Raw genomic sequence first — 18262 nt, forward strand, 5'->3', positions numbered from 1 at the left:
TAACATATCCATGGTATTGAGGGGCAAAAATAGTTTGGATGTGATACCTTGTAGCCAGAGTGCAAGTACTGAACCGTTTAGAAACTTGGGTAAGTTGGGTGTGCATGTTCCTGCCCCTGAAGACAACAACCACACTGTGTGTTTAGTGTAATGCTGTTTTATATGTAATAGTGTATAGTGCAGGATAGCATAAATACAGTTTATATAGTAAGTAGTTTAGCAAGAACAATAGGTTTAGTCTAAGGATAGGAAATAGTTAATGATAGAACTAGTCCAGTGGGTGGGAAATAGTGTTAATAAAAGCGGGGCACTTCTTGCTAGTGTGTAGTCAGAGGAGAGCAGTGTTAAGTTCAGGTGCTGTAGGCTGCTAGGGGCAGCATGTGCCAATCGTTCGAGGCAGTGGGAGACTTTACTGTTATCCCTGATGTACATTCCTGTAAAGTCTTGAGATTAGGGCTTGGGCCAGGTACCAAGGTGCGGGCATGGTCTTCTGATATCTCTAGGTCAGTGGACATGGAACTCCATGGGGAGCAGGAAGCCAGTCTCGGGAGCACTGCTAAAGTGGACAGGAAATCCCTGAGGCTGATGGAGTCAGCGAGGTAGTCCAGGACGAATGAGTAGCAGGGCTCAAGACGTACTGTACCAAGGAAGTAAGAAACATGAATTGCTGTGACCTATCCCACATGTCACCACCTGATGATCTTGAACTTATCAGTAAATGCTTGCCAGTTGTAAAGAACTTTATGTCCCCTGAATTGTGTGCGGCAGCTCCTGAGGACGGAAGTCTGGAGGCGGTGGAGGCCTGGGTTCTACAAGTGAGTGTGATGCACCCCACACCTGACAGCACACTGGGACAGTGTTTGTCTGTAAAGTGCCAGAGTGTAACCGGACAGCAGCTCAGTTATGACTACCATGCTAGCCCACTTTACCCTTGTGTACCAGTGTGTTGCCCAGTGCAGGCATCTGGTAAAACAGCAATGAGGGATCATCTGTGGGGTGCGCTTAGCCTATTACAATTGGTGTGTGGAGGAGTGAGTGGGAAGCAGTCACCTTTTACTGTAATTGAGTGGAATTCGTGACAGTGGCATACACATTGAAGTAGTGCATGATCACAAGGTATGCCCGTACATGACTGTGACGGCCCATGGATGCGTGCCATGAATGAAGCGCCTTAGCCAAAACGCATAGGTCTGGTACCAGTACCCCTCATGCACTTTTATCCTATTGCACACCCAGAGTTTGTTTTAACATGTACAATATATGTTAAGGGGAACCTGTCACCAAGTATTGGCCTATACAAGTTACGGCCACCTTCTTTCAGGGCTTATATACAGGATTCTAAAATGCTGTGGATAAGCCCCTGATCCGACCTGTAAGAGAAGTAAAATAAATTTTATTATACTCACCCAGGGGCAGTCTGGTCCGAGGGGTGTCGCTCTTCTTGCGATGCCAACCTCCTGCTTGCTTCATGTGGATGACACATCCCTGTGTCATCTACATTGACTCCTCGGAATTGCACTCCTGCGAAGGCGTACTTATCTGTTCTGTTAAGGGCCGAGCAAAGTACTGCAGTGCACAGACGCCGGGAAAGGTCAGAGACGCCCAGCCCCTGCGCACTGCAGTACTTTACTCTGCCCTCAACAGGGCAGATATGTACACCTGCACTGGAGCGCTATGCGGGGAGCCAGTGTGGATGACGCAGGGACGCGTCATCCACAAGAAGCAAGCAGGAAGGTGGCGATCATAAGATGGGAGACACCAGACCAAGAAGAGCGACACCCCTCGGACCGCACTGCCCCGCAGGTGAGTATAATAAGTTATTCTTGTAGATTGTGAGCCTTCGTGGGCAGCGTCCTCTCTCCTCCTGTACCAGTTATGACTTGTATTGTTTAAGATTATTGTAATTGTTTTTATGTATACCCTTCCTTACATGTAAAGCGCCATGGAATAAATGGCGCTATAACAATAAATAATAATAATAATTTTTCTCCTCTTACCGGTTGGATAGGGGGCTTATAGAATGCTGTATATAGGCCCTGAAAGGGGTGGCCCTAACTTGTATCGGCCAAACCTGGTGACAGGTTCCTTTTAAGTTTTACTTATCTGGAATGCAGCCTGACGCTGGATCGCAAACCCATCTTCCTTCTATGTATCACGTAATGTTACATTCTCTTGCTTCCACATTTCCGTGCAAAATATGAAATCTGATTGATTTTTTCATCAAAGACTCTTCTAACACAAATGATTTAGCCATTGTGGACTATCCCTTTAATTTAATGCAACCCATCTGTTCTGACTTCATTTCAAAATGCCAAAATATGCGGAGTACCTGTTCTTTTATGTTTTGTTCTTTTATGGTTTTATTGACAGTTCAGTATTTTTGTGAGCTGTGATGAATTGCTAGTAATTACTACATTCGATTACAAACAACCTCATTCATCACACAGAACACGATCATAATTAAAAATATACACGTGAATTAAAGATTTAGGAGGGTGGCAAAAGAATGTGACCTTTCCTGTGAAAACAGGATACAGGTGAGTCACTGAGAGAATAGCTCCAGTCAACTAAAGGTTAGTGCTGCCTACTAACTCGATGATCCTAGGACCTAGGTGAACCTGGAATAACATATTAGTCCCTTCCCCTTCGTAAATTCTTTGTTCTCATAATTCTTTTGTCAAAAGTACGTTGCATGTTAAGCAAGTTAGACAAATATTTTGTAAAAGATATATGCTTTAGGTATTTTATTGACGTAAATGGGTTTAAAGGGTTTGTCTGGTTTGCACAATTCTTTCAGGCCACTACTAGGACAAACTACTGAAAGTGCGCTGGTGCAAAGGTTCAACTTGATCCTCCCCGGCCAAGACGTCTTACCCTTCCCATGCTCCAGGTCGGTCCCTTACCAGCTTAGAGCAGTGCTCCTCTTGGTTTGGACTCCATCCGGTATTGGATGGATGTATATGTGGCATACAATATGTGCTGGCGTTGCACGACATCAGGACACCAGTGTGTGGGGATGACGAGAACCCAAGAATGTGAAGGGTAAATTATTCCATGAGGCACTGTAGTGCCTACACAGACCCCAGGTATTACAGTAACACAGCTGCTGCAGGGCAAATAGATAACTCCATGGAAGATCCCCTGACAACATTTGCCAGGGGTGTAAAATAAAAATTTAAACCGCAGCATCTAGCAGATTGAAGTGGCTCCAAACTAAAAATTAAGCATGAGAAATTCTTCCGCTGATGACCTGAAACCCATATTTCTGTATTACATGTTTTACGGAGAACACGGATCAGTGTTCCTGAAGAATGCTGATGATTACAAGCATGTAGGCGCACAAGTGTCATAGCACTAGTTAGAAAGCATTGTGTAACATGCATTATGAGAAATGAGGGTAATTTGGGAACCCATAAATATTTAGATTAGTTTCTTAAAGGGAATCTGTCTGTAGGATAAATCCTCCTAAGCCGTCTATATGGACATGTAGGTCGCAGATAGCTGAATATAGTGATACCTTGACATCTGTGATCTGATGTCTTATTCCAGAGAAATCCATGTTTTTCTCTTATGCAAATGAGCTGTTCAGGACTATGGGCCGAAAACTGATCTGCATGAGAATCTGCCTCCGAACTTATTGGTTACCAGTGTGAGACATGTAGTGGCCGTTCTCGGCTCTCCTAATCTCACTGCAGAGCTGTGTGTGATTCTTAGGCTGGAGTCACACACAACGTATTAAAAAAATAAAATAAATAAATCGGTCCATTTTAGACAGACGAGAATCGCATAAATGTTCCCTGCACAGTGCAAGGATGTGATTTTCTCGCATGTAAGCATCCGTGTGACATCTGTATGGTGAGATTTTTTTTGTCAGCTTGCAAAATGGACATATAATGGATCCATGGGCTCAAATATTCATGAAAACATATATATAGTCTATATATATACACTGCTCAAAAAAATAAAGAGAACATTAAAATCATACATCCTAGATATCACTAAATGAAATATTCCAGTTGTAAATCTTTATTCATTACATAGGCTACGTTCACATTAGCGTTGCGCGTCGGCGACGCAACGGCGACGCAACGCACGACGCACCAAAAACGCACGCAAAAACGCTGCGTTTTGCGACGCGTGCGTCGTTTTTTGACGAAAATCGGACGCACGAAAAATGCAACTTGTTGCATTTTCTTGCGTCCGACGCTAGCGTCGAAAACGACGCACGTGTCGGAAAACGCAACAAAAAAAACGCACGCGTCCCCCATGTTAAACATAGGGGCGCGTCGCCGCTGCGTCGCCGACGCAACAGCGACGCACATTAGCGGAACGCTAATGTGAACGTAGCCATAGTGGAATGTGTTGAGAACAATAAAACCTAAAAATGATCAATGTAAATCACAACTAACATCCCACGGAGGTCTGGAGTTGGAATGACGCTCAAAATCAAAGTGGAAAATGAAGTTACAGGCTAATCCAACTTCAGTGGAAATGCCTCAAGACAAGGAAATGATGCTCAGTAGTGTGTGTGGCCTCCCCGTGCCTGTATGACCTCCCTACAATGCCTGGGCCTGCTCCTGATCAGGCGGTGGATGGTCTCCTGAGGGATCTCCTCCCAGACCTGGACTAAAGCATCCGCCAACTCCTGGACAGTCTGTGGTGCAACGTGACGTTGGTGGATGGTGCGAGACATGATGTCCCAGATGTGTTCAGTCAGATTCAGGTCTGGGGAACGGGCGGGCCAGTCCATAGCTTCAATGCCTTCATCTTGCATGAACTGCTGACACACTCTAGCCACATGAGGTCTGGCATTGTCCTGCATTAGGAGGAACCCAGGGCCAATCGCACCAGCATATGGTCTCACGAGGGGTCTGAGGATCTCATCTCGGTACCTAATGGCAGTCAGGCTACCGCTGGCGCACAGAAACGCCACCCCCCACCATTACTGACCCACTGCCAAACTAGTCACGCTGAAGGATGTTGCAGGCAGATTGCTATCCATGGCGGCTCCAGACTCTGTCACATGTGCTCAATGTGAACCCGCTTTCATCTGTGAAGAGCACAGGGCGCCAGTGGCGAATTTGCCAATCCTGTTCTGTGGCAAATGCCAAGCGTCCTGCACGGTGTTGGGCTGTGAGCACATCCCCATCTGTGGACGTCGGGCACTCAGACCATCCTCATGGAGTCTGTTTCTAACCGTTTGTGCAGACACATGCGCATTTGTGGCCTGATGGAGGTCATTTTGCAGGGCTCTGGAAGTGCTTCTCCTGTTCCTCGTGAGGCTGAGGTAGTGGTCCTGCTGCTGGGTTGTTGCCCTTCTACAGCCCCCTCCACGTCTCCTGGTGTACTGGCCTGTCTCCTGGTAGCAACTCCAGCCTCTGGACACTACGCTGACAGACACAGCAAACCTTCTTGCCACAGCTCGCATTGATGTGCCATCCTGGATGAGCTGCACTACCTGAGCCACTTGTGTGGGTTGTAGAGTCCATCTCATGCTACCATGAGTGTGAAAGCACAACCAATATTCAAAAGTGACCAAAACATCAGCCAGAAAGCATTGGTACTGAGATGTGGTCTGTGGTCCCCACCTGCCGAACCACTCATTTATTGAGTGCATCTTGATAATTGACAATAATTTCCATCTGTTGTCTATTCCATTTGCACTACAGCATGTGAAATTGATTGTCAAACTGTGTTGCTTCCCAAGAGGACAGTTTCACAGAAGTTTAATTTACTTGGAGTTATATTCTGTTGTTTCAGTGTTCCCTTTATTTTTTTGAGTCAGTGTATTAATACATGTGCTGTCCCGTAAGTGAAGCTCATATATTGGACATCCATTTTGCCAATAAAATGGGGAACATCTATGGGACAATTGTATGGATACCCTCAGAAAATAAAACAATTTAACAAACCAAAAAAAAATATAGCATCATTTTTATTATTATGGTTTACACTAATGTATTACGGTATATTTGCAGTGGACAGAATTATTCCTGGCCGAAATCCCTAAAATTACTCTCATATCAAAGTGTTGTTTAACTCCAAAATGGTGTTTGGGTTATTTTCCTAACATATGAGAAGCAAATCACATATGTAGATGTAAGAATTTGCTGCTTCCCTGTAGCCGGCACTAGAGGAAGTTCAATATGTAACAGTATGCAACTAGCTCCATCTAGTGGTGGTTACATTTAAAGGGAACAGGACAGCAGGTACATGCTGCTCCATTTACAGGAAGCATGAATCAGACATTGGCTGTCAGAGTTCAGCCATATATGTTTAACATATTAAACGTAGTTTAATATCCTCTGACATCCGAAACGCGCAGGATTGAAGTCTGACAGGCGGGTCCCTGGCGGCTTCTCCCAATCCGCTGCCGTAGAGTGACCAGTCTCTCCCTGCATGTGTGTATAAGGCGAGACCCATCACTCAAGTGCATCAGGCAGGGAGGACCCACAAGTGACCCGCCTGTCCAACTAGGCTCCTGGGTGGCTTGGTCCCTCGTGCCTATTATCTATGTTTAATACTGTAGTTTCAGAGTTAAACATATATGGAAGATATTGTGCAGCCGGTGTCTGACGAATGTTTCCTGTGGATCGGGCAGCACGCATCAGTTGTCAGGTTCCCTTTAATCAGCATGCCAGTTTTTAAAATCAAAGCATGGCATGTGTCTGAAAAAAAGAATACAAAATTGCTAAATTGTACCAAAGTTTGACATTCACTTACAGCAGGGAATACCCAATATGATAAACCAGTGGAGACTTATGTATCTAAAGGTCTCCTATTTACTAACAAAAAGGTAAAAAACAATCTCAGTGATGACTTCAGCCTCAATGTTCTGTTTCCATCTTGAACTATGGTTGATGAAGTGGAAGTTTTTTCTACTACATGAACAACACATAGCACCAGTAATATCAGCCCTTGGCATCTGTAAAAGGTTGAGGCCTTTAACCTTATATCAGTGCATGGTGTGTTTTATGGTATGTAAAGCTTTGTCGCTTATTTACCACCGCAACATTTGACACTTTCCAGGTCATCATCACTGTGACAAATCATCAGAAGCCAGCTTTGTAAAATTATTATCTTGCATAACTGGAATGGGTAGTCAGAACGGGACCTATTGTTTAAATCAGGTTCACATTTTTCATATAGTTTATTGCCATATCACATTCATCATTAAACAAAGTGCTGCTAATGTACATGTGTTTCCTGAAACAACAGGAAGTCTGAATCTAAAAATGCCCCAGTGGCCAGTGTCAGAATTACAAGATTTCTCATTTTTAATATGGTGATTTTTTTGGAGGGAAAAAAAACATTGCGCAAATTTAAAAAAAAATGTAATAAAATATTGAATGCAAAAACCTGATTAAAACAATAGGTTATTTTCTGACGACACATTCCTTGGAAATACAAAATCCATATATTCTTCAAAACCTGATAAACCACATATTGTAAAAGGCAAGAGAATCAACACTCAAAAAACAATCAGTTAGTCCTTTTGATATTGTAACTTTAGAATTTACTGCGCTTTGTCCACCGCCTGATCATCTTCACATGGGTTTGGCCAGACAGTACCCTATAGAACTTACATGGAGGAAATCTTCCCAGGCCGGATCACGGTTCATAGTTTTAAAGGTTGAAGGAAGACATAAGTCCAGTTCAACCTATAGCCTACTATGCTGATCAAAAGAAAGGCAAAAACCCCATGTTCTAGGGGCTCATTCTGTACTAGTTAGCCATACAAGCCCCTTTATTAACCTTATCTTCTCTGTAAAATCCTCTAAGACGGCTTCACTCACTTAAAAAGTTTTTTTTTATGGGAGTTTGGTTATGAGAGTCTAGTCCAAGTACATGAAGCATCAGCTTGGTGGGGTTCAAACCCGTGTGCATACTACCCAATATCTTCGTACATTACATTCCGTTGGCTAAAAATACAACTTTTTAATTTTTATTCAATACGAAAAAAAAGGAGACAAGCCGCTGCTACCAAAAGTAGTATCAGGTACGTTTAAATCCTAATTTTTTATCCCATCACCAGAGGAACAGTCTGGAGGACAGTCATGTACATTAGGTTATTGGTGGATCTCATTGAGATCAGGAGGATCTACCCACGTGATCTAATGTGTCTCATAATAAACGCACATATTTCACAAAGGTGGACGACCTCTTAAAGGGCTTAGCCACCTTATTGCTCAGTGCATGTCCCTTACTAATGTATACTTTATTTTATTATGTTGTGCATAATACACTTCTGTGCCCTACAGACAGCAAATCACCCATATTATGGCTGCAAATGCAGAGGCATGTGACCAGATACGTTATTTAGCCTCCTCTTCTGCTACTTTCCAGTGTTATTATGGAGGAGGCCTGAATATTTCTGGTCATGTCCCCCTCTATCTGCAGTCATCTTATGGGCGGGCATGCCAAATGGAACAAGAAAGTGTCGCGATTTCAGAAATCTAGAAAATAGTACCTATTATAAAAAAAAAAAACAGCATACAAGATATAATAATCATCATTAACATAAAATATATAGAGAAGCAAAATAGAGGCTAAACCCTTTAAGGATGATCGAGCATGAGTGAATGTTTTTAGAAAAATCAATAACCCCATAGGAAAAAAAAAAAAAAAGTTAAGTGCATGATATACATGGTCGTGATCCATTAACCCACAGATGTTGGGTCTGAAAGACCAATCGAGCAGTTCCCATCATGGCTGGTGGCATACAGTGTAAGGCTGCGAGGTCTGGTGGATGAGAGTGAAAATGACAGCTGCTGTATTAATATATAGCAGATTTCATAGCTATCTGCCGCCGGGCAGGATGGGGACTTCTCTATTAGAAGTGTGAACCAAACTTCTGCCATTTGCACACTTAACTCCTTTATAGTTAATGGTATAGGAAACGCAGCGGGCACTGGTGCATGACACCGGTATAAGGCTCGGAAATGGTTTCCACCGCCATAGTAATAGTGGTGCCATGCTGCTCAGCACGAACACTGTGGAAAATGTAGCGGCACTCGCCAGATATGGGTGCCACCCTGCTGACTCCCCACGCCTGTATTTGTTGCTTTCATGTGGACAGAGGAAAAAAGCTTTCACACAGCTGGTGTTTTTTTTAATAGTTCTATTTTGTGAATTTTTTAGGGCCATTGTTTTTTTCTACAGATTGCTCGTTTAACAAGGACCACTCTCCAATGAACATGTTAATTTCTCCCTTTGGTGGCAATAATGTGTGCATGTGTAATGAGTGCAGTAAAAGTCACCGTTTTCAGCAGCGCTCTGGTGTCACATGACCACAGTTGAGATCTTCCATATCATAGGGTCTGCTCTGGGGTGCGGAGGTCACTTTTTGGCCACGCTCAGTATTTGGTCAGTATTTGTCACAATAAGGGGTGGGTAAAAAAAAATAAAAAAAAAAAAATGCAGAAGTGGTGCACTTGTTTCCATTATACATTTCGAATGTTTGTTCCACTTCTGGTTGTGGCTTACAAATATGGGTGTGAAATACTGACCACATACTTAAAATGAGACTCAGAATAAGTAACTCTACACGGCAGACACTGTGTGACTCGGCAAGGTACAACTGCATCATGCGGCAAAAGGGTAGACCTTAGGAGCACTGCTGAAAACGGCAAAGGACTGCAAAGGGCGAGTATGTTGCTACAGTCATTACACACACAGACATCACTGTTACCAAAGGGAGAAACAAGAAAAACATCAACAGGGTACTTGTTAAGGACACAGTCGACCCACCGTACACATCCTCCAATGGTAAAGTTAGTAATAAAACACTTTCCACACAATTATTAGGACACGATGATTTCTGAAATGACACGCACTATATTGTGTATTGCTCCCGTCTAGCAGCAAATCACAGAAAATCTGCCATTGCTGCCTTCGAACGCAAATTCATCCCCCAATCTTTCCACTGGATCACGAAAGATAAAGCTGCCAGAGAAAGCTGATAAAGAAGCAAAATCTGTGCACACGTTCCGTAAACATGTCTCTATTAAAAAAAATATATATATGTATCACAAGGGTGAGATGATGAACCCCGGGACTGTCTTCTTGGCTCCGTCCGTCAGCAGCAGATTCTACACGGGACTCGGGTAGATGAGGGGACTAGGCGGCCACTAACAATACACAGCTAAGACTGCGCCTGCAGTGAACTCATTGCGTCTTACACGTGAAGGATAACGGCCCAGTCTCTCTGAATGTTGGTGCTCTCCACTCCTCCTATGCTGGTGACTACTGAAGACTTGGGTGGACAAAGGAGTGTCCAAAATAGGAGTTAGTTGGTCTTAATCTGTAGAGAAGAGATCACCGGCGGAAGGAAGAGGTGCAAGACCCCCAGTGACATTGGGAAGAAGGGAGAGGTCAGGTAGACTCTGTATGTGGGACTTCAGCTCCTTCCGTACCTGCGTAACACGGGCTAGCTTCTGCTTGTATTCCTGCAGCAACAGAAAACCAGACAGAGAATGATCAAAGTGATGAAGAAATGGTTTTTTTTAAATATACAAATCACATTCATTTTCCCTCCACCTAAACAGATTCCTACATTGTCTGTGGGATTCTTCTAATATTAGTTTGATAGCACAGAATGACTTATAATATTCCCACAATATACAGTATCATTCTGAATGATGGAGGGGCCCCTCCTGTCATTTCTATTTGTGGGGACGTTAAAAAAATTAAAAACCACCCATGCCTAATGTCTAAAGGTGGTTATCATATTTTAAACCATGTCATCCCACAAAGGTATAGCTTTACACATGATTAAAGGGAATCTGTCACCCCCAAAATCGAAGAAGACCTAAGCCCACCAGCATCAGGTGCTTATCTACAGCATTCTGTAATGCTGTAGATAAGCCACCGATGTAACCTGAAAGATGGGAAAAAGAGGTTATACTATACTCACTTGGGGGGCGGTCCGATCCGATGGGTGTTGCTGTCCGGGGCCTCCCATGTTCTTACGATGACGTCCTCTTCTTGTCTTCACGCTGCGGCTCCGGCGCAGGCATACTTTATCTCCCTGTTGAGGGCAGAGCAAAGTACTGCAGTGCGCAGGTGCCGGGAAAGGTCAGAGAGGCCCAGCGCCTGCACACTGCAGTACTTTGCTCTGCCCTCAACAGGGCAGACAAAGTACAACTGCGCCGGAGCGTGAAGATAAGAAGAGGACGTCATCCTATGAAGAGGGGAGGCCCCGGACCAGACCACGATGTCCATCGGACCGGACCGCAGCAGGACCGCCCCTGGGTGAGTATAATCTAACCTCTTTTTCTCATCTTTCAGGATACATCAGGGGCTTATCTACATCATTCCAGAATGCTGGTGGGCTTAGCTCATCTTCGAATTTGGGGTAGACAGGTTCCCTTTAAATTCCTGCTGCCAGCCGCCACCACTAGGGGGCGCTTACTGCATAGGTTTTACATGTTTATGGTCTTCTTTAGGATTTGCAGAGTTCCCAACATGCATTGAAAATGCTAAGAATTATTAAAATAAAGTTGTTCTACTCGCAAATCTGGGTTGATTTCATTTTTCTCAACCCCATGCCACTTCCCCTTTCTCTATCAGCAAGTCTGATGCTACAAATCCCACAGAGCAGAGTGCAGATTAAATAAAAAAAAAAAATCTAACTAATTAATTGGACCCTCTGACTTTTTCTAAGCCACTGTTCTTTTTTGTCATGTGGTATTAGTTGATATTTTATGCACCAAATTTTTCAAAATTATTTTTTCCTTTAGACCATTTTGTGACATGCACAAAAAGATGCATATTCTGCTAAAATATGGCAAAAAATTGTACAAAAATTCAGAAGTACATAAAATCAGTCCAGGGAAAAGTCGGGAACCCATTTGGCAAAAACGTAGCAACTTTTTGAAAAGTTACAACTGATGAATCAGGAAAAAAATGTCTGGAAACCCCAAAGCTCTCACACCATGATAAACATAAAAAAAGAAAAACAGGAGAAGGCAAAATATAAGCCTTAAAAAAGGGCACAAATTAAAAGAAGAATAAGGAACAAATGAAACAAGCAAAAGAACACAACAAAAACTAGACAAAAAAGGCCCAAATGCAATAATGAATAGGCCCATTAATCTGAATCCATACTCCATTATGAGTGCACGCTCCGGCAGGGGTTGTCTGCGCCCCTGCCTAATGAGCTCTCACAGATTTTTGGGGAGATCAGAGAATGGGGTGGTCTCAAGACTAGGATCCAAACTAATCTTCAGGGAATTAAACTACTGTAAATGAAACTTTTTTTTTAATGCTACATTTGTCTGTTGTGCATGCTGATAAAAACAAAACCTGATACCTGCTTTCTTTCAGTGCTTTTTCACCACCCATAACTGTCAATGGGAGAAAAACGCTGGAAAAAAAATGCTAAAAAGAAGGGACATGCTCTTTTCTGCAAAAAAATAAACAAAGCTCAAAAAGTTGACGACAAAAAACACAAGCTGTGTGCATGAGATTCCTGAAATCTCAGACATGTGCATAAAAATTCCATAAACGCAGCAAAAATGCCACGTGTGAACCTACCCTTACTGTTGCTTTTATTCATTCTGGTCTGTACAACTGCAACTACTGATAGGTCTCCCTCTTGCCAAAGTTTCTCATTTCCAGTCCTTAATGAATGCAGCAGCCAGGAATGTATTTCTGTCTAGCCGTTACACCGATGCCTCCACTCTGTGCCAGTCATTGCACTGGTTACCCATCCGATAAAGAGTGCAATAGAAACCTCTCTCACTCACAAAGCTCCCACTTCGATCTCTAAAACTTCTCTCATGCTGCGTCAGTTTTCTGGAATGCATTATATTCCGATTGGTACCTAGCCCCCACAAAGAAAATGCTTTGTAGCATGCTGCTCACAAGTGGCACTAAGGCTACGTTCACATTAGCGTTTTGCGTGTTTGCGTCGGGCGACGCAGCGGCGACGCATGCGTCATGCGCCCCTATATTTAACATGGGGGACGCATGGACATGCGCTGTGCTGCGTTGTGCGACGCATGCGTTTTTTTGCCGCAAGCGTCGGGCGCAGAAAACGCAACAAGTTGCATTTTTCTTGCGTCCAAATTTCGGCAAAAAAGGACGCATGTGCCGCAAAACGCCGCATTTTTGCGTGCGTTTTGGTGCGTTTTTATTTGCGTTGTGCGTTGCGTCGCCAACGCAGCGGCGCACAACGCAAATGTGAACGTAGCCTAAGCTCCTGAGTGCACACAGAGAAGCACAGAAGCAATGTGATCCTGTACACAGAGTGGAGCATGGAATGATGGAAGTTCTATGGAGGCTGTACAATGCAGTGTCTGTGAGCTCATGCAGGAGCTTAGCGCTTCTGTATGTGGAGCTGCGAGCTGCAAAGCATTTTTTATAGGAATAGGTGGGAGTTTTAGAATCTGGACCCCCAGTGATTGGCTGCGGATTTGGAACAGTGCTAGATATTAAAGAAGCACTGCCATCAACATTTTTATTCCCTTCCTATACTGCAGTTATATTATATTATGCAGCACTGTGCACTTACAATTGCTCATTTTGCCTTCCTACTCTGTTAATTCTTCTCTTTTCTACTAGGTCTATGACACCACATGATTAAAAACTGATAAACTGAACCCTTCTAAGCTCTATGTAGGAATAGAAGACCAATTTTCCCTGCACAAGTCACGAATCAGGCACATGTCTATGGCAGGGGGAAGAGTGGAGCAGCTGGGTCAGGAGGTGAATAGGCGAATGATAATTGCAGGGACGAAAGACTTCCTGTTTCTATATATAGCAGACAAAAGAGAAGAATTAACCCCTTCACGACATGTGCGGTATATATACGGTGCAAGTTGTAAGCGGATGCATGGAGCAGGCTGACACAGAAAGCCCACCCAATAGCTGGCAGGCAATGGCTAAGTATTACAGTCAGGACTTGCCACTAACTTGCCAAACTCCTGGAGCAGCACGTCCACGCTGAACTTTCCTCCCACCTCTCATCTTACTTGCTCTGACAATCTACAACCTGGTTTCCGCCCCCATCACTCAACTGAGACAGCCCTGACCAAAAACGACCTACTTACAGCCAAAGCTAACGAACAATACTCTGTACTCCTCCTTCTAGACCTGTCCTCTGCTTTCGACACAGTTGACCACTGCCTCCTACTACAGATCATCTTCTCCTTTGGCATCAAAGACCTCACCCTATCCTGAATCTCCTCATACCTTCCCAACCACACATTCAGCTCCAACACGTCCGACTATCAACCACATTCAGGAAAATCTGTAGGAAAGCCTACAGCCTGCACTGACCCTGCGGTCTACTCACCACTACCGAAGCTACAGCCTCACCAACACCGGAGCTCCTGCAATCCTCAACCTATTGTCTCCTTCCCCACCATCCTGTAGAATGTAAGCCCATAAGGGCAGGGTCCTCGCCCCTCTGTATCAGTCTGATTCTTAGCTTGCTTACTGTAATATCTGTATTTTGTATGTAACCCCTTCTCATGTATAGCACCATGGAAACAATGGTGCTATATATATATATATATATAAATAATAATATTAATAATAATGACCTGCCACTATTACAGCAAGGACCTTCCGCGATTGTTACCTGTTAAATGCGACTGTCAATCTCTGACTGTGGTATTTAACTCAATAATATTAAAAAAATACATTCGGTATCACCGTGTTCAGATAAGTCTGATCAAAATATATATATATATGTATATACATACATACACACACACACTAGCTGTACTACCCAGCTTCGCCCGGGTTTATAACTGCTGTTAGCAAAATAGAATGTGTTAGCAAAAATGTATTCTGCACACAAAAACCACAAAAGAAATAGATATAAATGTAATTATTAAAAGGCAAAAACTAAGCTAATAGAAGCATTTCACAACATATATTTCAACACCAGAGATATTTCACACAGATTTAACTAAATTGGCCAAGTAATGTGAAGTAATCTTCTACTACTTATTCGAGAGCCTTTTGATAAACGACATTCTTAGATTTTCCTTCAGGTGCAAAGATAAACAGATTTTTGGCTGTTCCAACTCTTGAACAGGCCACATAAAGTTGACCATGAGAAAAGCATGGAGATTGTACATCGATTCCAACTACTTTCAAGGACTGTCCCTGAGCCTTGTTGATGGACATAGCAAATGCAGTCAAACAGGAAACTGGAGGCATTTAAAATCAAAAGGCAAATCAGATGGAATGAGAGGAATTGTTGGAATGAAAACATCTTCTCGTGTGGCACATCCTGTCAAAATGGTTGCCTCAATTACATGTGTAAACAGGTTCTTAATCAAGAGTCTTGTTCCACTACACAGCTTTGGTGGATCCAAATTTCTCAATAGCAGAATAGGTGCTCCAGGTTTTAGATAGAGGTTGCGAGGAGGAGGAAGTCCTTGTGGCTTCAATGAATTAAGGAACTCAGTTGGATATGGCTCTTGAGGAAGCAGCTGCTGTTCTCATGTGTGTCAGCCTTGTTTCTCGGTCTTCACATTTTTCATTGGCCCGTAATGCAGCTTTTCCTTTTGCATCAGCTGACATTCGTGCCATGGAATTCCTTTTCTTATGAGGCATTATTGTGGTAAAAATAGTCTGTAACTGGCAGTTTCTATATCCTCTCACATAGAGGTAATGTGACTGACATCAGCCTTTCTACCAACACACCCTAACTGACATGCACACCCTAACTGACATGCACTCACACAAGCTTTGTTATACTGAGAATGTCCTTTGTTGCCTATATTAACCAATCAGAGCTCAGATTAATTAACTGTAGCAAAATAGAAGCTGAGCTGTGATTGGTTGCTATTGGCAGCCTGATAAATCCCCAGCCAACAGGAAGCCCTCCCCCCTGGCCAGGGCCGTATTTAGAGTTTATGCTGCCCTAGGCACTTTTAGTGCTGCCTCCCCCTTTGGTGAGTATGACACTACCGGCAGTGACTTTGTCAAAAAATCTCTGATGTGAAAGTAGCCTTTTGCAGCAGATCCGGCAGTTTTTCCCGCATCTGCCACATAACGGATCACTTATGGCAACACTGCGTTCGGCCTCGTTCATTCCCTATGGGATTTACGGACATTTGCGGCACTTGCCGCGATCTGGCAAATGCGGTATCATACCTCCCAACATTTGAAGACGGCAAAGAGGGATAAAGTTTGTGTTTAGCTGCGGCAAATTTTAGGCCATGCCTCTGACCACACCCATTTCACAACTAGTCACATCCATATCCATGCCCCAACCACACCCATTTAGTACTGCTGATCACACCGTTTCATAAACAATAATTATAAACAAAAAAAAATGGCCATAGTGCTCCATACTGTATAACGACCCCGCATGATGCTGCGTACAGTATAATGGCCACACGGTGCTCTATACTGTATAATGGCCCCACATGATGCTCCATACTGTATGATGGCCATACATGATGCTCCATACTGTATAATGGCCCCACATGATGCTCCATACTGTATGATGGCCATACATGATGCTCCATACTGTATAATGGCCCCACATAATGCTGCGTACAGTATAATGGCCACACAGTGCTCTATACTGTATAATGGCCCCATGTGATGCTCAATACTGTATAATGGCCACACAGTGCTCTACACTGTATAATGGCCACACATGATGCTCAATACTGAATAATCCTCCCCTCACATCTTGCATTACTCATCTCCCCCCTCCCATCCTGTATGCATGGCTCATCTCCCCTCTCCCATCCTGTGTGCATGGCTCATTTCACCCCCATCCTGTGTGCATGGCTCATCTCCCCCCCATCCTGTGTGCATGGCTCATCCCCCCCCTCCCATCCTGTGTGCATGGCTCATCTCCCCCCCTCCCATCCTGTGTGCATGGCTCATCTCCCCCCTCCCATCCTGTGTGCATGGCTCATCTCACCCTCCATCCTGTGTGCATGGCTCAACTCACCCCCCATCCTGTGTGCATGGCTCATCTCACCCTCATCCTGTGTGCATGGCTCATCTCCCCCCTTCCCATCCTGTGTGCATGGCTCATCTCCCCCCTCCCATCCTGTGTGCATGGCCCATCTCCCCCCTCCCATCCTGTGTGCATGGCCTATCTCCCCCCTCCCATCCTGTGTGCATGGCTCATCTCACCCCCCCTCCCATCCTGTATGCATGGCTCATCTCACCCCCCCTCCCATCCTGTATGCATGGCTCATCTCCCCCCCCCTCCCATCCTGTGTGCATGGCTCATCTCCCCCCTCCCATCCTGTGTGCATGGCTCATCTCACCCCCCCTCCCATCCTGTATGCATGGCTCATCCCCCTTCCCATCCTGTATGCATGGCTCATCTCACACACCCCCTCCCATCCTGTATGCATGGCTTATCTCACCCCCCTCCCATCCTGTGTGCATGGCTCATCTCACCCCTCCTCCCATCCTGTGTGCATGGCTCATCTCACCCCTCCTCCCATCCGGTGTGCATGGCTCCTCTCACCCCCCTCTTCCATCCTGTGTGCATGGTCATCTCACCCCCCTCCCATCCTGTGTGCATGGCTCATCTCACCCCCCTTCCATCCTGTGTACATGGCTCATCTCCCCGTCCCATCCTGTATGCATGGCTCATCTCACCCCCCCTCCCATCCTGTATGCATGGCTCATCTCACCCCCCCTCCCATCCTGTATGCATGGCTAATCTCACCCCCCTCCCATCCCGTATGCATGGCTCATCTCCCCACCCCTCCCATATGCATGGCTCAGCTCCCCATCCCTCCCCTCGCGTATGCATGGCTCGGCTCCCCGCTCCCATCTTTCATGGCTTGGCTCCCTGTCCTCCTTCATCCTCCCTGGCTGTCATACTCACCTTTCCCACACGGCGCCGAACATCCCTCCATGATCTCTGTCCCGGCACAGCACCTTCTTCCTGCATGAGCGGTCACGTGGTACCGCTCATTAAGGTCATGAATATGCATCCATATTCATCACCTTAATGAGAGGTACCACGTGACCGCTCACACAGGACAAGCTGCTGGTGCGGAGACCAGGCATCGCTGGAGTAGGGCGAGTATGATGTCTTCTAGGAGGCAGGCAGGCGGGCGGGGGCGGTCGGTCGGACTTTAAAAAAAAAAAAACTTGTTCAGGTGCCGCCTCCCCCCCCTTCCCCCGCATCGTCCCACCTTAGGCACGTGCCCTCAAGTGCCTAGTGGCAAATACGGCCCTGGCTGTATATATTAGCTCACACATACACATAATAGACAGGTCATGTGACTGACAGCTGCCGTATCTCCTATATGGTACA

The 18262-nt window shown here is 44.8% G+C and overlaps 1 protein-coding gene across 2 annotated transcripts in view; it reads right to left on the reverse strand.

Moving 5' to 3' along the window:
• Positions 1-5917: 5917 nt before the first annotated feature.
• Positions 5918-18262, reverse strand: part of RPRD1B (regulation of nuclear pre-mRNA domain containing 1B) — a 159324-nt gene continuing 146979 nt past the window's right edge. For both annotated transcript variants that reach the window (XM_069752276.1, XM_069752277.1), the window contains one exon: positions 5918-10448. In XM_069752276.1, the coding sequence (XP_069608377.1) occupies positions 10299-10448 (150 nt within the window). In that variant the 3' untranslated portion in view covers positions 5918-10298. The remainder of the gene's footprint in view (positions 10449-18262) is intronic.

Source organism: Ranitomeya imitator, chromosome 2, assembly GCF_032444005.1.
Source record: "Ranitomeya imitator isolate aRanImi1 chromosome 2, aRanImi1.pri, whole genome shotgun sequence".
NCBI classification, from domain to species: domain Eukaryota; kingdom Metazoa; phylum Chordata; class Amphibia; order Anura; family Dendrobatidae; genus Ranitomeya; species Ranitomeya imitator.